Raw genomic sequence first — 20,832 nt, 5'->3', positions numbered from 1 at the left:
ACCCCAAAGCCAGTACTAGTAGGTACAATGTGGATTTTTATCATCTTGTTTCACTGCTTTGTTTCTGACTTCCCAAGCGCTTTTCTTTTTATTACAAAACAGGATGACATAAAAACGGACTTAAAATTTACACCTAGAACAATAATCTGGAGGCCATTTCTTTACAAATCCCTTACGATTCATCATATCTTCAATAATAAAGAACATGGAGGATTAGGGGAAGCTGGATGACTTTCTGTATAAAAGCAATTTTTTTTTTTTTTAATATTTACCCACATCCGAAACACCCCCTTTTAAGATCTATTTTATTATTATCTTATTATTTAACTACAAAGATTTCACATTATCTTTTTATGGAAGGATTTGTGTTCGCTCAGCCACAGGCCAATACCTTTCCCCAATAAGCCTTCTAAAGCCAGCTGTACTGCACGGTTTCAAACAGACTAAATTTAGCCAGTTCTGTTCATCAGAGGAATGCTGTGTGTCAGCTACATCAAAGCCCAAGGGCAGCCTGATAAACACTGAATACAGGTCACGTAGCTCTGTAGCTAACAAACTCTAAGAGAGCTTGTACTCGGGGGCATTCAAAGCAGTTTTGTCATCAACAATCTAGTATCCCTTGAGCCTCCATGTCGTTCCAGTTGCCAGGCAACGCTGGTGTTAATGTCTTAGAGGAGAAAAACTTACCAGGCATCTGGCCGTTCATCTGGTTCTGCATGTGTGGTGCAGGAGGGCCCCCACCTACCATACCATCTGAAGACATGTTGTGGGAGCGCGGAGGTGGGGGAGGGCCGCTCTGACTCATCCCTCCCGGACCCATAGGCATATTCTGTGTGGGTGGCTGAAAGGAGACAGTTTAGTCAAACACGAGAAGCAGTTAGTCTGACAAATATATTATATGTACATATGGCATGGCAGTTGCCTATATTGCGAAGCAGGGTATGAAAGAAAGCACTGAAACGCGTTTCTTGCTCTTCCTGGCATGTTTAACTCCTCCCGATATTAATTTGGGCAAAACGTTTAACATTTTGATCAATTTTACATGAAGGATTACATGCAGACAACACTACCGCACCTTCGAGCACCGCTTTAAAATTAAAAATGTACAAATCAATGCCTCATTAAAAAATTATATCTTAACAGTTTAAGACTGCTGGAGTCATTCCCTCCCACACACACAAAAGCTTTCCTTCAACACAACGTTTGGTGAACAGAAAAATAACTCTTTCATTATAACCCACTCACATCAACAATTTGTTGCTGCTAACAGACCTTGCACCAGGATGAAACAGGTACAACAAGAGATGAAAGCGTCTGAATGCTCACAGAGGAGCAAAAATTTGCACCTGGGTGTGGTAAAACGTTTGCGCTCTCTTCCCCTCTTCTCCCCCCAAGCGCTGAAGGCCCAGTTCCTAATTTTGTGCCAAATACCCCCCACAGACTGGAAGCACATTAGTGCTGGCCTCCAAAGGTCCAGAGACAGCTGCCTAGAAAGGATGTTTTTGGCAAATTTCCTAATGAAATTGTGAGGAAAATAACTGAATAACCTTGAGAGTTCAAAGAGGGAGAACAAGAAAAACAGTAATACAAGGGGGAATTTACTGTTAGGTTCTACTCACAGCAATGTAAGGAGATGCAGAAACTGCTAGTAGCCAGCTTCGTTTCCCTATTAAAAACACCTGCGAGACTGTACAATCCTCCTCACATACCTTAGTCAAATGCTTTCAGGGGAATAAAAATCATTTCTGTGAGAGCAAATGCCTGAGTCTCCAGCTTTCAAGGACCCTCTCTAAAAGGCCGTAATTATTCACGCAAAACTCTTCCCATGAGACAACCATGCGTGTGTTTTTCCACATTTCTCCTCACAGAAACAACCAAAGAGCTGCTCCCTACATTCCTGCCTAGTCCAGCCCCACCTTATACCTACACCTAGTCATCAGAGGGTTCATAAAGACATAATACAAAGAGTAACTCTTTCCACATGAATGTAAAGTGGGACTCCTTTTGGTCCTTAGAGAAGGCAGCGTCTGGGTAACACAAACACGTGTATTCATTTGCCAGGGCAAGAAGGGAAATAGTACTAATTTATTTTCTCAACTGTTCTTTAAATACATCAAGCATGTATTATTTTCCCTGCAATATTAAAAAAAAATCCTCAAGAAATTAGCTAAAAACTTTTCTCAGCAGGAAGAAGGACGGAGATGAAGCAAAATGCAAGCAAGTAGACAACTTCTCTTGCTATATTATGTCAATTCCTCTGAAACGAAGAGAATGACCTTCTATAAGCAAGCTTATTCCTCATCCTACAGCAGAAGTGACAGAAGATGGAAAAGGTAAGCGAGGCAGCTCTTCTTTCCAAACAGCGTGAGGTGAATGCTGCCCTGTTTTGCTTGATCTTCCTCCATTAGTGAGCAACCACAGCAAGGCCGCTTCAACTAAGTCTTCCCTTCAACTTCAAAAGCTCACTGTCATCCTACTTCGGCATCTAACAGAAATTACCTAAAACTGATATACAGAGAAACAAACAAACAAGAAAACAGATACTATTTTTAATTTAAGAAGTATTTTTTTGAATATGAGCAAAACAAACACACCCAGTACCTCAACCTGGGCAGCTGAAGCTCAGAGCCTAAGAGCAGCCCCACATCAGCAGACAGAGCAAAGACAAAAAATCATCCAAGTTGAAGTATTTTCAGAATTAAAATGAACTTCTTAGATTCCACATATAAATAATTAGTAAACCAAATGTTTACACACCATGCTGATAATGACAAATACTATAAAGTACTAAAAAAATTTTAGATCGTGCCTAGGTTTTAACTATCGTGCAGGTGTTATTCCACAAGCATGGGCATGCCCTTATGCATAGTGGGACAAAACCAAACAAACAAAACAAAAAAACAACACCACCTCCAAAGATTATTTGAGACAAAACCATATATTCTGACTCTGAATTTTATTCTGGAAGTTTTTAAAACAACTGTTGTTTAACATTAAGACAAACACTGCAGTGATCAAAAAGAAAACAGCATGGAGAGCAAAAACATTCAAGGACAGGAAAAAAAAGTATTAAGGATTTTAAAAATCCCATTAGATACAAGAATCTGCAAGAGACTTCAAAAACCACAGGGACTTGGGAGAACTGAGGGAGTAATTAAAACCACCCAAAAAGGTATTACCAGAAAATAATTTAGCAAGAAGAGCTTCTGGATGTGGAAACAGCCCAAAGACCTGTATGAACCCATTTCAGACTCTCAAAAATAATGCAAGAAAAAGGTCCAAGTTGCTAAAAAATTAAATCTTTGACTAAAATAAACTACCCCATAAGGTACCTGGAAGGCAGGTGAACACTGTACCTCTTTCTATAAAAAGTAGTAGGATCAATTCCAGGAATCATAAATCCATGCACCTTATTCCCTAAGCTACAAGTAAGTTGATGAAAGTAAACTCCAAGGATGATAAAAATAAAGATGAGTTAGTAAAGTGTCAATATAGTCAAGTCATATCCTTCTAATCTTCTAATTTTCAAATATATAAATTAAACCACTTAGCTGCATATTTATCAAAAACTCCATAATACAAGCTTTTTCACAAAGCATTTGGAAAAATGTTGTCCAAGGGTACACACTTCCACTGACCAGAAACTGTCTAAAGGGAATAAGCAAGCAATAACTTTACATGAAGTTCAAAGAATAAAGGAACATACAGAGGTCCCCTGAAGACATTTGTTAGTAAATATTAAGATTTGAAGATGTTGTAACATTAGTTACTGAAAAATGTGTAAGAAATAATCAGAATGGTGCCAGGTAAAATTCAACACTGGTAATTATACAGCAGTTACACTGAGCTTTTAACCGTTCTTTCTTCAGAAAGCAGAAACTCTTATCGCAAGTAACGGGGCGGGGGGAGGTGGGAGGGAAGAGAGAGAATTGACTATCACTCAGTTTGGGGGGGGAAATAAAATCATTTTAAAATCCCTAAAAAATATTTAAAAAAATCCTGTGTTCATCTTCTGATTACCTGCAGTACCTGATATATCAAAACTGAGGTACAATATTCAAGAAAAAAAATGTCACGGTATTTGTGATCATGATATATGTTTGGTTTGAAGAAAGGAATCACAAAAAGATACTGTAAAAGCAGAAGGATTCCAAAGACAAGCAGCCAGTGATTAAAGACTTTGAATGTCTTTCACCTGAAACAAGTCAAAAAGGACAGACTTTTAATTTTTTTTTTTTTTTTTTTAAATCGAAAGGAAATGAACATAAGAGGATATGACAGAAACACAACTTAATGTAGATCACCCAATTTATGCTTTAACAACAAAGAAAACCCCAGGAGAATAGTCAATAAATTGAGGAATAATATTAAACATATAAGACACCACGTAAATCACATAAACCTGAGGAACTCATCAACACAAGACACTACAAAGTTTAAATAAGATTCAGAGATAATTGCACATACATATATGCAATCTAAACAGTTATATAGGATGTTTTAAAAACACATTATAAGTCTTCATGTCAGGGTCATAAACCAATCACTACCTGATACTAATTAAGAAAAAATGTCTCCTGCAGGTATAATTATTCCCCGCTGAAATTCCTCCAGAGTATTTTTCTACTGGCCGCAGCCAGAAAAAAAAGAAAAAAAAAATGGTTTAAAGTAGCCGCTTCCCTATTTCTACCAGAGTTGATCCAGGCTTTTAGAGCTGATAAATTTCTTTTACATCATCTTTGATATTTAAAAAAAAAAATAAAATAAAATAAAAAATAAAATCACACAACTACAAAACCTGGGTCATTTAACCTTGTTTGTTCATCACAGAAGTCAAGGAAATTGACTATCTGCAGCAATATGCACTACCCATGATTAAGACCTTCTAAAATACAAAATGACTACGAAGTATTCAAAGGCCAAACATTAAGAAAAGAAAAAAAAAGTCCTCCACCCCCTTTGTTAAGGGAAACTTATCCACCACGAACCCTACCCGTTCAGTCTACATTGGAAGGGTGGATTGACATCCAAACGCAGTCAGGTTAACAGAAACCAAGGTAAAGCTGTTTCCCTATTTTTTCCTGGATGAGTGATAAAAAGAAATGGAAAATAAAATCAGGGCTGTTTTTATTCCAATTATGAAATAGAAAACAAATATTTTACTCTCAGTAAAAAGTAAATTAAAGAATTAGAAGTAAGATGTTGACATAGCTTTAACTTGCTAAACACTGATCTTTTTTGCTCACTTCCATAAACACACAGATCACAATTTATAGCTGCTACATTTAAAATTTATCAGAGCATGAAAAGAAACAAATTATAAGCTATTTTGTCCAACTCTGGAAATCTGAACTGGAAAAAGACTGAAACTGACCTGCAAAAAAATAGACAAGAAAAAGAAGTTATATTTTAACTGACAGCTTTCAGCAAACAAAACCCTACTGAACTCAAAAGTTTTTCAAAAGCATACACTTAAAACAATAGCCAAACTGCACTCTTTAGAGGACTCTTTTAAGTAATAAACTGGATTAAATGCAGGACAGCAAACAATAAAAGCTGCCGCACAGGAACTGTACACCTGGAACTTTCATTTATCATCTCTTCACTGCCCTACTTTATATTATTTCTCCTATCAATAGCAGGTTGAAGGATCTTTTTATGAAACATATTTTGTTATAAAAACTAAGGTGGAACACGAACTCTGTCATCGATAAAAACATAAGAGACAGGAAATACTGTTAAGCACACTAAAACATAGTATTGCTAATCAATACAAATAGCAATAGATATTTGAAGTACACTACCAAAACCACAATTTCATTGAAATTCTCTCAGAAAAAAAAAAAACAATTAAAAGCTACACGGAACAAAACCTAAAAGCCTTCTGATCTTTCTAGCAGAAGCTCTAACTCGGGATTTAATCAATCATCTTTGTTTTCAGTTTTCGAACACCATTTCCCACAAAGCAAAATGCCCCGTGTCCCAGGAGACTCCCTGCCCTGCTCAGATCATGCTGCCGACACCACAGCACCTGAACCCGTCTCAGAGACCAGGACTCTTGACTGGTGGTGACAGCACCTGCAGAGGTGTCGGACGGGGAGATGAGATCACACGGGAATACATTTTTGAGATCTGAAAGAGGCGAGGTGTATTTAACTGGGTTACAACTTTTCTTCTACAAGGTACACAGTATTCTAGTACTGAGAATATCTTAAATGAAAAAGTAAAGAACCATTATCAATTCTCGGCAAGGATTTCCATGTGAAAAAAACATTTACAATCATGTCTAAATATTGAAGTCAATTACAAATGTAATTTGCGCGCTCACTGTTGAAGCACCAGTTGTGACACTAGCAGTAAAGAATACTAAATTTAGAATGACAGCCAGCTTCTAAATCTCTATTTACATCAGTATCTTCAAAAAGCAGAGAAACTCTGACTTTATATTTGAACAAAATGTTAAAATAGTGCATAATGTAATGCTTCGACAAGTAATATTTAAGGAAGAAATGGGAATCTTCAGTTGTTGCAAATTGCATCTATCACTGTATAAAAATATTTCACTGTGCAAAAATTCTTTAGCATTATTTTTACAAACAGAAAATTTAACCCTGAAGTACTTAATATCCACATAGCTCTTCTGATACTTGAAAAAATAATCACAAAGAATTCTCAATATATCTAGAAATTATTTAAATCAATGTTAAATTATCTGGTATGAATTCAGATGGTTTAATTTTAATTGACTCGAATAAGTTAACTGTGGATATTAACTTGGGGAACACTGAGTTATAGAAACTAGACAACTTCAGAGCTACTCTATAATTCCCCCATAACATACACTTCTTATCTGTCCTCAAAAGCAGGAGCTTTCTGCTCCACAGCTGCTTACCTCCTGCCTCTTTGACATTTAAGATGGTTTAACATCTGGTCCGATATTTACAGGTTTTGCTTCCATTTAGTAACTTAAGAGAAAAGTTCCACCTCTATTCCAGCTAGAAGGCCTTAGGTAAACTCAAAGCAGAAAGAATCCTGCAGAACCCTCGGAGCATTTCACTGGGCAAACAGCAAAGCCACACAGGCTAAAGGACTCGGCATCTATGTTCCCAGACTGCCCAGCACAGCTCTCAGCAACTGCCCAGGGCTGAAATAGGTATTTATTGTGCAGATGCTGTAATAAAGAGGCAAATCACATCCTCAAGTATGAAAGAATTACACTTTAGAGCATACTCCTATTCAAACTGGCTGCTATTTTTACTGATTTCTAAATCAGACACAGAAGTTAGTAGGCAATACAAGTAGTTTTTGTATACAGTGCTCTAGCTCCCCATGTGGACACACCTGATTAGCAATACATGCAAAGTAGTTTACAGAAGTTAGTGCGATCCTCTTTTTTAGAGTACAGTAGCAGTCTATGAATACTCCTAACATGCAAAAACTTCAATTCCCATATTCTGATTTTTTTTAGTTGAATTGCTGGCTTACGAACCTCCCTCCAGCTGCTGTTTCCCAATACTACACTTCCAGTTGTGCCAACACAGCCATTTATATAGCCCTGCAGTTAATCTGAACTAATGCAGAATGAAAATATCCCCCTTTCCACCTAATTAAAGTGGACTGATTCTCCAGATTGGTTGATCATAAAACAGCTTTAAAACATCACACAGAATGGCAGCTAACAAGAGTATGGCTCTGGTTATATCAGCACAACCATCGAAAAGAAATCTTGTCAAACAACAGCCAAACTTCTTTCCAACATTTAAAAGCTACTCGGGACCAAAACAACCTGGAAAAGCAATTTTTATTGTAAGACCATGGCATACATGGATAAACTGAGGATTCACAATCTGAAAATTCTTTTAAAAAATGCAGCATACCCAATTCTCTGTTCCTAAAGCAGGATGACACTGATAGCCCCAAAGGATGTATATGAACACATGGACTGGTGTTGCTACAGAGATTAAACAAATAGGCTAGGGGACAAAAACCCCACAAAACTTAAATCATCGCAAAATTTGGTTGTTTTGCCTTTTAAGTCCTCCAAAAAGCTTATACTACTCACAATTTCACAATATTTCCTTCCCCTAATGAGTAGTTTTTCAGTTTTCTGGTATAAGCAATGAATGCACTCTTTCATGCTCCACCAAAGGAAAAAAAATATGAGTAGTGATCTGTAAAACTAGTTCTCTTTTGGTTAATATCCCATAACCACATTTTTACATACAATGAACACATAGGCAGAGTGTTCGCTCAGAGGTCAGAAGTGAAACATCATCCAAAGACTCAAAGAAAGAAAATGGATAGAGATGATCATGTGCTGGCCTTGGAGCAAAGACAATTAAGTGATATACACACAGTCCACCTCCCTGTAAGCACTTAGATAGCTGTATCATAACACACCTCAGAAAAAGTCTTATTTACTATTTTGTTCAAAGTGCTGAGTCTCTGAGATCACTCAAATACAATGGGGTACCACTAACTTCTTAGAATAATGTGGTACTACAACATGAACCTACACATCTCTCATCTCCCATTTTTTAGTGACAAAGCCCAACCAACTGTGGGCTAGAGACTATTACCAAAGGAAGCTTACCCCATTATGTTTCTTGCTCACAAAACACAGAAAATATTTTTTGCTATGCAAAATCAATATAGTAAATAAAAAGGTAGAGTATGAAGAGGTGGAAGAGGAAACAATTCAAGAAATTCTTCAGGGAGCATGCAGGCACAAAGAGATTCATTTTTATCAACCGTGGATTTGCACTGGGCTTGATAGTTTCTAATACAATAACAAGACCGGAACGTGAAGCTTAATTTCTTTTACCCTTTTCAACCACAGTGGCTCTACTTGCCTCTTGTTTGAAGAGCAGCAGGAAAGTTGCTCTTTTGGTTGTTACTCTAATGTGAAATCCCAAACCAAACAGAAGCATTCAAATTTCTTGTTTTCAGGCACAGTCACTGTTACATGATCCAGAAATCATCCTCAGAGCATACTCGCATAATACAGTAGGTATGAATGCAACAACTTTCCTCCCTTTCTCAAAAAATCTGCTCCCTAATGTTTCCCTTTTAAAAAAACCTTTAGAGATTAATATGATTTTTGAAAAGCATTTAACAAACATTTAATCAGAGGAATTATTCTTCAAAATCCAAAGCTCTGTTTCTGACTAATAGCTCACTTGCCTCTTGACAGGAGACATTCAACCCTCCTTTTGCTCTGTTCTCTATTTATTGAGTTTACAAATAGTTGAACTTGAATTTGGCCTGGACTTGTGTTCTGAAAGGGTAATGTGATTCTGTGAATAATACAGCATACTGCTTTCTGTATCTGCTTTAAAACTAATTTAACCAACACACTACCATGCAACATCACAGAATCACAGAATGTTAGGGACTGGAAGGGACCTCGAAAGATCATCTAGTCCAATCCCCCTGCTGGAACAGGAACACCTACATGAGGCTGCACAGGAACATGTCCAGGCAGGTTTTGAATGTCTCCAGAGTAAAAGACTCTACAACACCCCTGGGGAGCCTGTTCCAGTGCTCTGTCACCCTCACTGAGAAGAAGTTTCTTCTCAAATTTAAGTGGAACCTCCTGTGTTCCAGTTTGTACCCATTACCCCTTGTCCTACCGTTCGTTGTCACCAAGAAGAGCCTGGCTCCATCCTCATGACACTCACCCTTTATATATTTGTAAACATTAATAAGGTCACCCCTCAATCTCCTCTTTTCCAAGCTAAAGAGCCCCAGCTCCCTCTCAGCCTTTCCTTATAAGGGAGATGCTCCACTCCCTTCATCATCTTTGTTGCCCTGCGCTGGACCCTCTCCAGCAGTTCCCTGTTCTTCTTGAACTGAGGGGCCCAGAACCGGACACAATATTCCAGGTGTGGTCTCACCAGGGCAGAGTAGAGGGAGAGGAGAACCTCTCTCGACTTACTAACCACCCCCCTTCTAATACACCCCAGGATGCCATTGAACTTCCTGGCCACAAAGGCACAGTGCTGGCTCATGGTCATCCTGCTGTCCACCAGGACCCCCATGTTCCTTTCCCCTATGCTGCTCTCTAATAGGTCATTCCCCAACTCATACTGGAACCTGGGGTTGTTCCTGCCCAGATGCAATACTCTACACTTGCTCTTGTTATATTTCGTTACATTTTTCCCTGACCAACTCTCTAGCCTTTCCAGGTCTCGCTGGATGGCAGCACAGCCACTCCTCCCAGCTTGGTGTCATCAGCAAACTTGCTGATAGTACACTCTATTCCCCCAATACCTTGAATTAATCCAGAAACTTAAAAACTGATGCCAGCTGTGATCAGCAAGAAAGCAGATACCACTAACAGATATTCTGCTATACCACCACAGATATTAGACTCTGTCAAGCATTTGGTACATAACTGGACAATAATTTTATTAATTTAGCATTCCTCTAGTCTTCAGTAACAGGAGTTTTATTTGCATATTTTATTTTAAGCTATTAAAACTGAGCCATATTTCTCTTTCCTGGATGCCATCTTGCTTTTTCAAGAAAAAAAAAAAGCAGCATCAAGATAATTAAATTAATATAAACATTTCAGACAAGTTTTATGTTCAGAATAGAGGCTACTAAAAAAAGCAGAGTGCACTGTTCAGTTCTTAAGACTCTGAATTGTTTCTACAAACTATTTACATCACAAGTACATTAAAACCATATATTGAACATTACCCTTCAAAAAGTACTAAAGGGTACACATAAGACTTTCCACTGATTGAGTAAAACCATTCTTACATTGAAGAGTTTCCTGGCCACCTGAACACTGCAGCTTTAAAAAACCCCAAACAACCTAACAACAACCAAAAAAAACCACACAAAACTGTCTTCCGATTAGCAACTTGAAGAAAAGTTTCATTAGGCACTACTAATGAAGTTTAATGGTTCTACTTCTTGAAGCAGTTTCTTCGGAAATAACCAGCATTTCAGTGCTTGATGATGTTAGATGTTTATAAAACGCAATTACAATTTTATACAGGAGTCTTTTGTAACCAAAATAGCATGGACTTTGCCCTAATCTGTGTGACAAGTTTGGGAACAACACAGATTAAGATATTTCTCAAGTCCTACAAAAAGCACTTGTTTTGAGAGAAGTATCTCAAGCAAGAAAAAATACTTTTACTAATAAGTTTATTAATAATCTTTCTAATATTATGAAATAAAGAAAAACAATTTGATGCAATGTGCACATTTTTCTACAACTCACACAGTGAGTTTTCTTGGAAGTAACTACACACAGAGTTTAGTTTAGTACTGGAAGAAGCTGGCACTTTCAATATAAAATAAATCCGGCACATTATAGAAGTGAGTAATAATCATAAGCATCTATTTTCATCACCTTCTTGAAACACAACATCAAGATTAAGTGCTCTGCAGGCTCACAGAAAGAAAGTTACATTATGTAAGAAAAAACTCGGAAAAAAAAAAAAACACGACACACAACTTCTTCTCCATTTAAAAAAAACAAAAGATAAAGTTCCCAATCAAGTAATTCCTGCAGACCTCAATATCTGTCTGTTATAAAACAAATGCCAAAATGAAAAGGCTCGACTGCAAGACAAAAATTCCTCTCTATTTTTCCCAAAACAGTGATGGTCATGAGTTGTTTTGTTATAAATATTTGGCAAAATGAATACACATGGGGGAGGGAAAATGTCCAAATCAAAAAATGTCTTTCATTCAATACTTTTTAATCCACTAAGACACTATTAAGAAAACAAAAAATAAAAGTCAGGGAGGATAAGATACGTGTTCTGCAGTTTGAGATTTGAAGTGTTTAGGAACACACACAATGCTTCATTATTTTTGGGTGGTTCTTTTGCAAGTCCCCGTAATCAACTCTAATTGCATCTTTTCTCTCTACAGTTTAAGTAGAGGAATACTTTGCTGTTGCTTTCTTCAAAAGTAGCACCAGTGGAAATCACATGAATGCAAGTGTTGTGTTGCCAACTATACAAGCCCTTCTTGGGAAACTAGCTTATCCTATATGGTGGTGGTAAACACACTTTCCATTCCTGTCCAAGAAAGAGAATACCTACTGTAACTTGGAAACAGCAAGCAAAAAGTTGCATCAGCTTTACACGCTGACTTTGCAACAACTCTCATCCAGCTGGGAAGACAAAACAGCCCTGTGTTTAGTAATGCTGCTGTTCATGTGGTTGAGAAAAAACTTGTTGACTCAGGGAGATCAACCTCACACTTCTGTCTTCTAATGTGAAAGCAAGCCTCTAACCCCTGAAGTCATAATTTAATACTTGATATTTACCACGCATACAAAGACAACAGGAGCTTTGTTATGATACTGGAGTTTCAAAGTCTTTCTAGTTCTCCTCACCCACAGCCTGCAATGCTTGCTTCACCTGTTTCACCTTTTCTTCAGTTCCAGGCCCTTCACAGAAGCATTTCTCTGCACAACATAGTTGATGGACTATACTTGTGTCCAGTATAAGGTTTGCTCTCTACAGGCAACACCACACTTTCAAAAAGGATATACAATCATTTGATTAGAATAGTGCATTCTAAAAAGATGTGGACAGAGGCTGACTTTTTTTATATTAAAAATCCAACATTTATGTCCAATACAAAAGATCAGGAGCCAGTAACTATCTTGAGTAATTCTGACAGAAAACATGAGGGAGAATACACTACAAGCATTTTTCCCAGCAATATGAAGCACTGAGTCTAAGGAATACTGTGAGAGGATGCAACAAAGTTATCAGGTCCAAGTCACTTTAGCTTTTATTAAAAACTTAATGAACCTATCATTTAGCTCTTTTGTTCAGTTTGAACAGCAGTATTCTCTTTTCAACTTCATCACAGAAAACATTTTATAAAAACTAACAGTTAAGTTCTGAAACGTAAGAGTGTATTTTACCCAAAAAAATAAAAACAAGATAAAATTTAAACAAAAAATAAAGTATAGTTTACTAGGAGAACAATCTTCCAGATATGAATAGATCAGAAACAATAAACTTCAGAAGATATTCAGATTGAAGCCCTCCTAAGTTATGGGGGAAACTACTGCAACGGTAATATCATAAAGTTGATGTATTTTACTATTAAAAATAGTAGATGTTTACACACACAGTATCTTACTCCATACTGAACTGTTGTCACCCACAACCCTTGAATTTAGCAAGACTGTTCAAGAGCTGACACAGAAGCACAGTGAACAGAAACATAATACTTCCAAGTCAACGTGAGCCTCATCAGTTCTTAAACAGAAAGCCAATAAAGGTAAAGAGTCTGCAGTACTTTATCTTGCACTGAGAAAACAGTGCTCATGTTTCCAGATTCTTCTGGCTAAAATTTTCTGGGAAGAAACTTAAAAGAATATTTTTCTAAAAGCCCCATCAAAACGTCATTTTACTTGATCACATTACTACATTTTCACAGAATCACAGAATGTTAGGGACTGGAAGGGACCTCGAAAGATCATCCAGTCCAATCCCCCTGCCGGAGCAGGAACACCTACATGAGGCTGCACAGAAAGGCGTCCAGGCAGGTCTTCAATACCTCCAGAGTAGGAGACTCCACAACCCCCCTGGGCAGCCTGTTCCAGTGCTCTGTCACCCTCACTGAGAAGAAGTTTCTTCTCAAACTTAAGTGGAACCTCTTGTGTTCCAGTTTGTACCCATTACCCCTTGTCCTATCATTGGTTGTCACCGAGAAAAGCCTGGCTCCATCCTCATGACACTCACCCTTTACATATTTGTAAACATTAATAAGGTCACCCCTCAGTCTCCTTTCTCCAAGCTAAAGAGCCCCAGCTCCCTCAGCCTTTCCTCATAAGGGAGATGCTCCACTCCCTTCATCATCTTTGTTGCCCTGCGCTGGACTCTCTCCAGCAGTTTCCTGTCCTTCTTGAACTGAGTGGCCCAGAACTGGACAAAATATTCCAGATGCGGTCAAATTTTAGGCAAATCTTCAAAGATTTGACTACATAGGTCAGAGTACCTACACTTAAGTAAGACTGAACATCTAAATGTCATTTTGTATTTTAGTTTGAAAGAGAAACTAAGAAGCTACCTTTTTATTCTGCAGCCCAATTGTCCAAAGGGACAATCCTCCCCCCACCCATAAACAAAACCCACAATTCTATTTTCTCACTACTATGGAATATTTCTTACATTCCATATCAAAAAGGCACTTCAGTCCTGATCCACAAAAGTCTTTTCCATCCCTATCTTAATTTTCTTTGAAGAACGGAGAATGTCATCACATTCAACTTTACGAACAAGGCTGTTCACTAGGGACCAGGATAAGGTCAAATTCATTTCCAGCTGTCATCAGAACCAGGATATGAATTAAGCTTCCAAAAACATATTAGTTGAGTAATACACACAGCCCTCTCAAAGGTTTCTTTCCCTCTCCCTCAGCTACAAGCATGGATTTATAAAAAGAGAAGCCTCCGTGGGCACAACAGGTTGGACATAATGAACCACTGCTTCTATGGTCCTCTAGGTACCAACTTGAAAGGATGCTTTGCTAGTAACAAAGATTGGAGAACACTTCTCCCGAGACCAAAGAAGAAGTAATTCAATTTCAGTTGGTGAAAACTAGTATCTAGGAATGGCTGTTTTATAGACATTCTTTTTAGCTTCATATTACAGAAATGAATCAAGACTATATTCATTCAAGAAAAGTCTTATTATCAAAAACCAAAGAACTTCCTTGTGTTACAATGAACTCCCCAAGCTTTCCAACTAACACAAGAAGCAAACAGATAGCAAGCTATTTTAATGTTTGTTGTATCTTTCCTTACTGTTCCATAAGCAATGGAAAGGGGGAAAAATTGGAGATATCTTATTAAAATAAAGAGTTCAGGAACAGACATTCAGAAAATTCCAGATTAAAAAAAAAAAAGATAAGCATTATTCAACAAATGCTTCGTTTATAAAAAGTGATGCAGTGTTTTAAGTTAAGTCTCGTGCAACCTTTTTTCTTGCATATTACCATTATCCACCTTAAAAAAATGTTGCTTTCCAATACAGGAGAGAGGCAAAGAATAAGAGGCTCACCTAGACTACAGAAAAGCAGACTGATTTATCCAACCTTATTCCACTGAGGCAAAAGAATTGATGATCTTCCAGAAGAGAAAAAGAACAAAAAAAAGACCTGCATCCTTAACCTAAGATGAAAAATGTGGTACTGTTGTAGGAACAAAGAACCACAGCACTGAAGTTGTTAGCTGAGGAAAAAAAACTAAGACTACCTATGAGACAGGTCAGATACTTGCGCACTGTGCAATTAATCTAGAATATCGGTCTCAGTTAAACAAGTCAGATTTTGAGCAAGACCTATGCAGTGAGATTACTAGATTCCCAATATAGGATGAAGAGACACTGCATCTTGTCTTCACTGTACAGTAAATCAGAGGCTAAATGTATTGTCATTGCCTCAAACACTTCTGTTCGGTTTTCTTTTTTGTTTTGTTTTTTTTCTCCAGGAACGCAAGTGAAATCTATTGCCTACTTTTACACTATTTTGTACTTACTGCTGGTAGTAGAGACTGCATGTTCTGGTTGGAGTCAGCTATAGTGGCTAGGTACACCAAGTTTGTATGCAGCATCTGCTGGTATCTATCAAAATAAACAAAAGCAAAACAGATCTTAAGGTGTGAATACAATAGACATAAGAATTTACTTTAATTCTACACACATAAAATTACCTATGTAAAACAAGATTCATGAGACTTACAAGAGTACCATTATTAGGAATCCTAAGCCTTTTCCCCTCACACCTATTACTCAACCCTTCCCAATGTCTCCATCAAATCTGTGCCTGTATCTTCTCTGTAACTTCCATCTTGCTATGAAAACTTAAAGCTGGGCAATACTGTTTTCACCTATTTCACTTCCTGCCCCAAACTAAGTCACCAGGAGACATATACTGTGTGTGAGGGGTGCTATTCGATGTAATTTCCATAATAAACACTATGGAAATAAAAGTTCCTTTTATTATGTTCCCAGATGCAAGATGTCATAGAATTATGTGAACCAAAATCGAGATCAATGCACACATTTCATCAGGACCCTGAGCTTTGGAAGTTTGCTATAGAATCATTTTTCTGCTAAAGAACCACATTCCAAGGTCTCAACAAGTAGCCCCACAGTCACAAGAATAACCTTCAAAGCAGGAACATATTACGAATACGTAACAACAGGCTTGCAAACAGCTTAACAGAGTAACTGTGCTACAATAAAAGCATTCCCTTAAAGTAAAAATACCTACCATTTATGACCCCTCTCTTAGTAAGGGCTCAAGAGCCAGACTATGATGCCCCATCTGTCATGTAACTGAATATTTGTGTGATTCCAAGGGTACCATGATGATTCCATGACAGAAAACAGTAATGGGAAAATAATATTCCTTCATAATTCACTCCTTCGACAGTTGTCTCAGATCACTCTCCAGAGACCCCACTAGACAGTGAGTCCACCTGAAATACTCTGGCAAGCCAAACTTTCAAGACAAGCTTGCTCATCCTGGGCAAGTGGTAAACAGGTAGTTTTTAAACATGCCATCAGGAAGGTCCTTCCCTGAATGATTTTGAAGGGTTTACGAGGAAAACTACCTTTCCTGAAAGGTAATTATGATGCAGAGCAAAAAGGTCCTGGTTATACAGTCCCCACTTTTATGAGCATCACCATCATAACACCAACTTGTAGCAGTGAAGTTGCAACAATTCAGTGATAGAAGTGATAGTCATATGGCAAACATAAACATATATTTCAAGTTTACTATCTGCAGCAATACTTTTTTATTCTCCGCAGCACACTTCCCATACAAAGTGAGCCAAACAAATCAAGAACAGTCCTCTAGATGGAAATTCACCCAGTCCACAGTAGATTTGGATTAATGTCTTACTGAGAGCATTCAGACGTCTTTCCTTTGTTCTGATAGTCCATTATACACTGAATAAGATGGTTATTTTCATCCAACATCTGAAATGATAAAGAAGAAGTCTTGAGTAAGTTTCACGTTCTTTACAGAAAGAAACTTAGGATAAATTTGATTCTTGTTCCTCTTCTTGAAGCTTTTAAAAGCAAATAAAAAAGTAGTATTCCAGAAAGTTCAACCAAATATTTATAGAACACAATTTCGCTCCCATCTCCTCATCTCCCTCCCATTAGTTTTACAGTCTTCAGCATAAGGGTTTGAAGACACCACTGTAGTTACATTTGTGAAGCTTCCTATTCAAATACCTATCCTTTTTCTACATTAAGTTCTTATGAAGCTTTCAAAGTTCTGCATTTCTTCGTTTGATCTCTACAAATAAATTTACTTAAAAATTTATTTCCCAAATTTCCTTTTACTTTCTGAAGCCCACAAACATTAAAAAATTTAATAACAAAAGGCACTGAAATTGTTATTGATAGAAAATGAGCTTACCAGACAGGTTTGTTTCAAGGAAATGCATTGGAAAGCTAGGCCATATTTACATTAAGAATGTCCAATTAAACTGCACTTCATAAATATTCTGTATAATGGGCACACTAGATCTACTACACTTCAAAAGTGTCCAGGAATATGAAGATAAGTGAATTACTTGGGGGGCGGGGGGGGGGAAGGGAGGGGGAGAAGTAGTCCTAAAATAAGGAGAAATAGCAGATCTCAGCTTTTCACAAAGACCTGATCAATTCAAGGTGTTCCAAGCTCCGTAAACAGAAAAAAAAATACAGTCTCGTTCCCTAGAACTGCATATCCCCACATTCACATCTTTTTAAGCACCCTCCTGCACTCTGATCAGTTGAGAGTCATCAGAACCATAGCTAATCTGAGCTACCAGCTAAGTTATCCAAGTCAACTGAACTAAACAGAAAATTTACTGTCAAATGGAAAATTCTGCATCAATTTCTCCCTTTGCTTACTCTCAGTCGAAAGCTGTTTAGATCCCTTTATCCAGTTGCTGAATTTAACAAAAATAACAGGATCTTAACCATCTCCACTTTCTTTCCTTCTTCCAAACATGGTTGAGACTAGCCAAAAGGCTCACGCGTCTACAAGGAAAGCAAACACTCTCATGAAATCATCTTTATTTCCCTAGGAATCCAACCTAAACAAACTATATAGGAAAAAAAAAAAAAAAAAAAAAAAGAAAAAAGAAAGGAGAAGAAGAAATAAAGAAAAAAGGTACTGACACTTTTTTTTTCCCTTTTGATTAATCCACCTCTACTATGAAAAGAGTATGGAGTCAGAAACTTCATGCAGTCCACTCAGGACTTCTAGCCTTGTAAGACTGAGCCAACCAGATGAGTCTGCTTAAACTAAACCAGTAATTCACCATAACTGACTAGAACAATCACTGAGCAATTATTTTGCCTAAACTGTTGGATCTGGAAACACTGTCATTAAGCACTAAATACAGACAGAACTGCAGTATTTTGAGTTACTGTCTCAGCCTCAGAAACTAGGCAGAACTGTAGCTGCACACACTGATAAGGATCATAAACACGCTGCTACACAGACACATTTCACATCTATTAACATCAAGTATTACAGAAATGCAGTGTGCATTTTCACCAGGGGGAAAAAAAAAAAAAAGAAAAAAAAAAAGGGAAAAAGGAACTAATACCTTTGACACCAAAGTCTAACAGAGCACTTGAAAGGAAGCTGTGAATCAAGGCTCTCCTCAAAACATCTCCTACCTTCCAGAGCAAGGCAGCAGATACTTAAAGCTTAGCAGACAGGTAGACCTTCCAACTGCCAGTTAGAAGGTTGCATTCTTCACTGTCCCCACATAATCTGGACCTTTTGGGGCTGAGGGGAAGGTGGGAAAGGAATAGGAGAGCAAGCAAGAAGGAATACAATTGTATCTGAGACAGGGCTGCAGGCACTGTTTTATCCAGTTTTGATTGAGCAGTTGCTGGTAGAAAATTGAAACAGTTCTTTCAAAGAGTTATAAACACCTACTGTCAAAAAAGAATTTAGTTTCCAGATGGATGAAGACACCTCCAGGGCTTCTGACAGTTTATGTAAATTACAAAGATTCTTCAGCTTTAACTACACCAGGGTTTTGCCAGCACACCAGCATCAAATTACTGGTTTGACTACAGCACAAGAAAAACTTAATTGTCTGCATTTGCCATACGCACCCCAGCAACCTGAAGTCTCTACTGACTATCACCTTTAAGCAGCTTTCCACCCAGTGGGTATGGATTTTTCACATACATTTGTCAAGCAAGGACTTCTGCTCTGTAACTGTGGAGGCCTCTATTATAACTCTGAGGTCTCCTTTGAGGTCCTGATTGCTACAACATCTACCTTGCTGACACTCTCGTTTTCTACTAAATCCTAGGTTAGCTGTACCTACCTGAAAAGCTCCTACACAAGGAGCTCGTAGTGCTCTGGAATCAATTCAATTCATGGCTATTTACACCGGTAACAGTGCAAGTCTTCAGTTCAGTTTCTGAATACAACCAAACCACCAGTGAACTTGAACGCACTCCTTTGCTTCTGCCCATGCAAAACACCACGGGTTGTAACAAATCCTATACACGCTCTTCTTTGATTGCTTTAGCGAATTAACTTGCTCCCTCCCACAGAGGCTTAGATCGAGTCGTTCGGAGTCGCTGTCATTGGCTCCGACCATCATGTTCTTCGTTAATAACGCTTAAAAGTTTAGGAGCAGCCTCACTGCTATGCGGACCAAGCTTGGGAGCTGCGGTCGCCGCTCAGCCCGCGCACGCAGAGCCCGAAGTTCGGCAGCCTTTAGGAACAACCCAACTAAGTCCGACTTACAGACACCCCTCACAGGAAGGGGTTACTCGACTCCGCCGTTTCCTCATCGTGCCCGGCGGAGTCCTTACGGGTTAATTCCCGCCCGCGGCCCCGGGAGCGCTCGCAGCAGCTGGGAGGGCCCCAGGGCCACCGGCCGCCCCCGCTCCGCCGCAGCCCGCCCGCCCGGCGCCTCCTCCCGGCGCCGGGACCCCCGAACAACTGCCGAAGTGCAGAGAGGCAGCGCCTCGCCGGGCCGTGCCCGACTGGAGCAGCCACGGCCTGGCCGCCCCTCCGCCGCCGGGGCCTTGGTGCTCCGGAGCGCCGCCGCCACCCCCTTCCCCGCGCGGCCCGGCGGCAGGAAGCAGCTGCAGCCCCCAGGCCCGACCCGGCTCCTTCTCTTGCACTCACCTTCTGGATGGCGGCCGGCGTGATCTCGCCCTTCCCCCGCTGCCTCGGGGCCGCGAACGCCACCGACATGTCGGGCCGCACCAGGAGGGTCCGCCCCCGCCGCCCGCCCGCTCACGCGCCCCGCGGAACCAGCAGCGGCGGGAGGCGGCAGCGATCCGGGAAGAACGCTGTGCGCGGGGGGCGGGGGCGGCTGCCCAGCGGGACGGCCCATCCCAGTCCCGTCGGGAAGGGTTAAGGAGGACCGGCTGCTCCTCCTCCTTTCCCGCTGGGAGGGGGAGCCCCGATAAGGCCGTGGCCGCCTGGGAGATCTCGGCCAAAGCAGTGGGACCGAGAGTCGGCGCTGCGTTCTTTGAACGTGACCTCCGCTTGTGACGCGATCTTCTTGGCTACCCCTTTCCCTCCGCGGCGTTGGTACGTTCCTGCCCAGCGCGCCACAGCGCCGGACAGGCAGCGAAGTGGTACGGCCGGCAGGGGGGATGGGAGCGTTGTGGTGCGCACGTTACAAGGGACGCGCTCTGGCTGTGCCGAGCGGCGCGCTCTCCTCCCCCCTCTACCCGCCGCGACAGTTGGTTGCACCCGGGCAGCCCGCTCTGGCGGGGCGGGGCTGGAGGCACCTCAGGGACGCGCCGAGGCGGCGGCGGTCGGTGCTGCGCTCTCCGGGCGGGACCGCGC

The 20,832-nt window shown here is 39.8% G+C and overlaps 1 protein-coding gene across 3 annotated transcripts in view; it reads right to left on the bottom strand.

Annotated features, from left to right (window-relative positions):
• The window catches only part of SS18 (SS18 subunit of BAF chromatin remodeling complex), a 44,371-nt gene extending 23,804 nt beyond the window's left edge, over nt 1–20,567 (bottom strand). The window contains exons 1-4 of one of the 3 annotated variants that reach the window (XM_082045439.1): nt 20,161–20,567; nt 16,900–16,976; nt 15,527–15,611; nt 688–841 (exon numbers count right to left, since the gene is read on the bottom strand). In XM_082045439.1, the coding sequence (XP_081901565.1) occupies nt 688–841; nt 15,527–15,611; nt 16,900–16,976; nt 20,161–20,229 (385 nt within the window). In that variant the 5' untranslated portion in view covers nt 20,230–20,567. The remainder of the gene's footprint in view (nt 1–687; nt 842–15,526; nt 15,612–16,899; nt 16,977–20,160) is intronic. The other 2 variants (XM_082045441.1, XM_082045440.1) reach the window with 2 other exon arrangements.
• Between the last annotated feature and the right edge of the window lie 265 nt (nt 20,568–20,832).

This window comes from Streptopelia decaocto, assembly GCF_964273445.1.
Source record: "Streptopelia decaocto genome assembly, chromosome: 2".
NCBI lineage: Eukaryota > Metazoa > Chordata > Aves > Columbiformes > Columbidae > Streptopelia > Streptopelia decaocto.
Note: the sequence above shows the minus strand (reverse complement) of the source record. Positions and strands in the feature narration are given on the sequence as shown.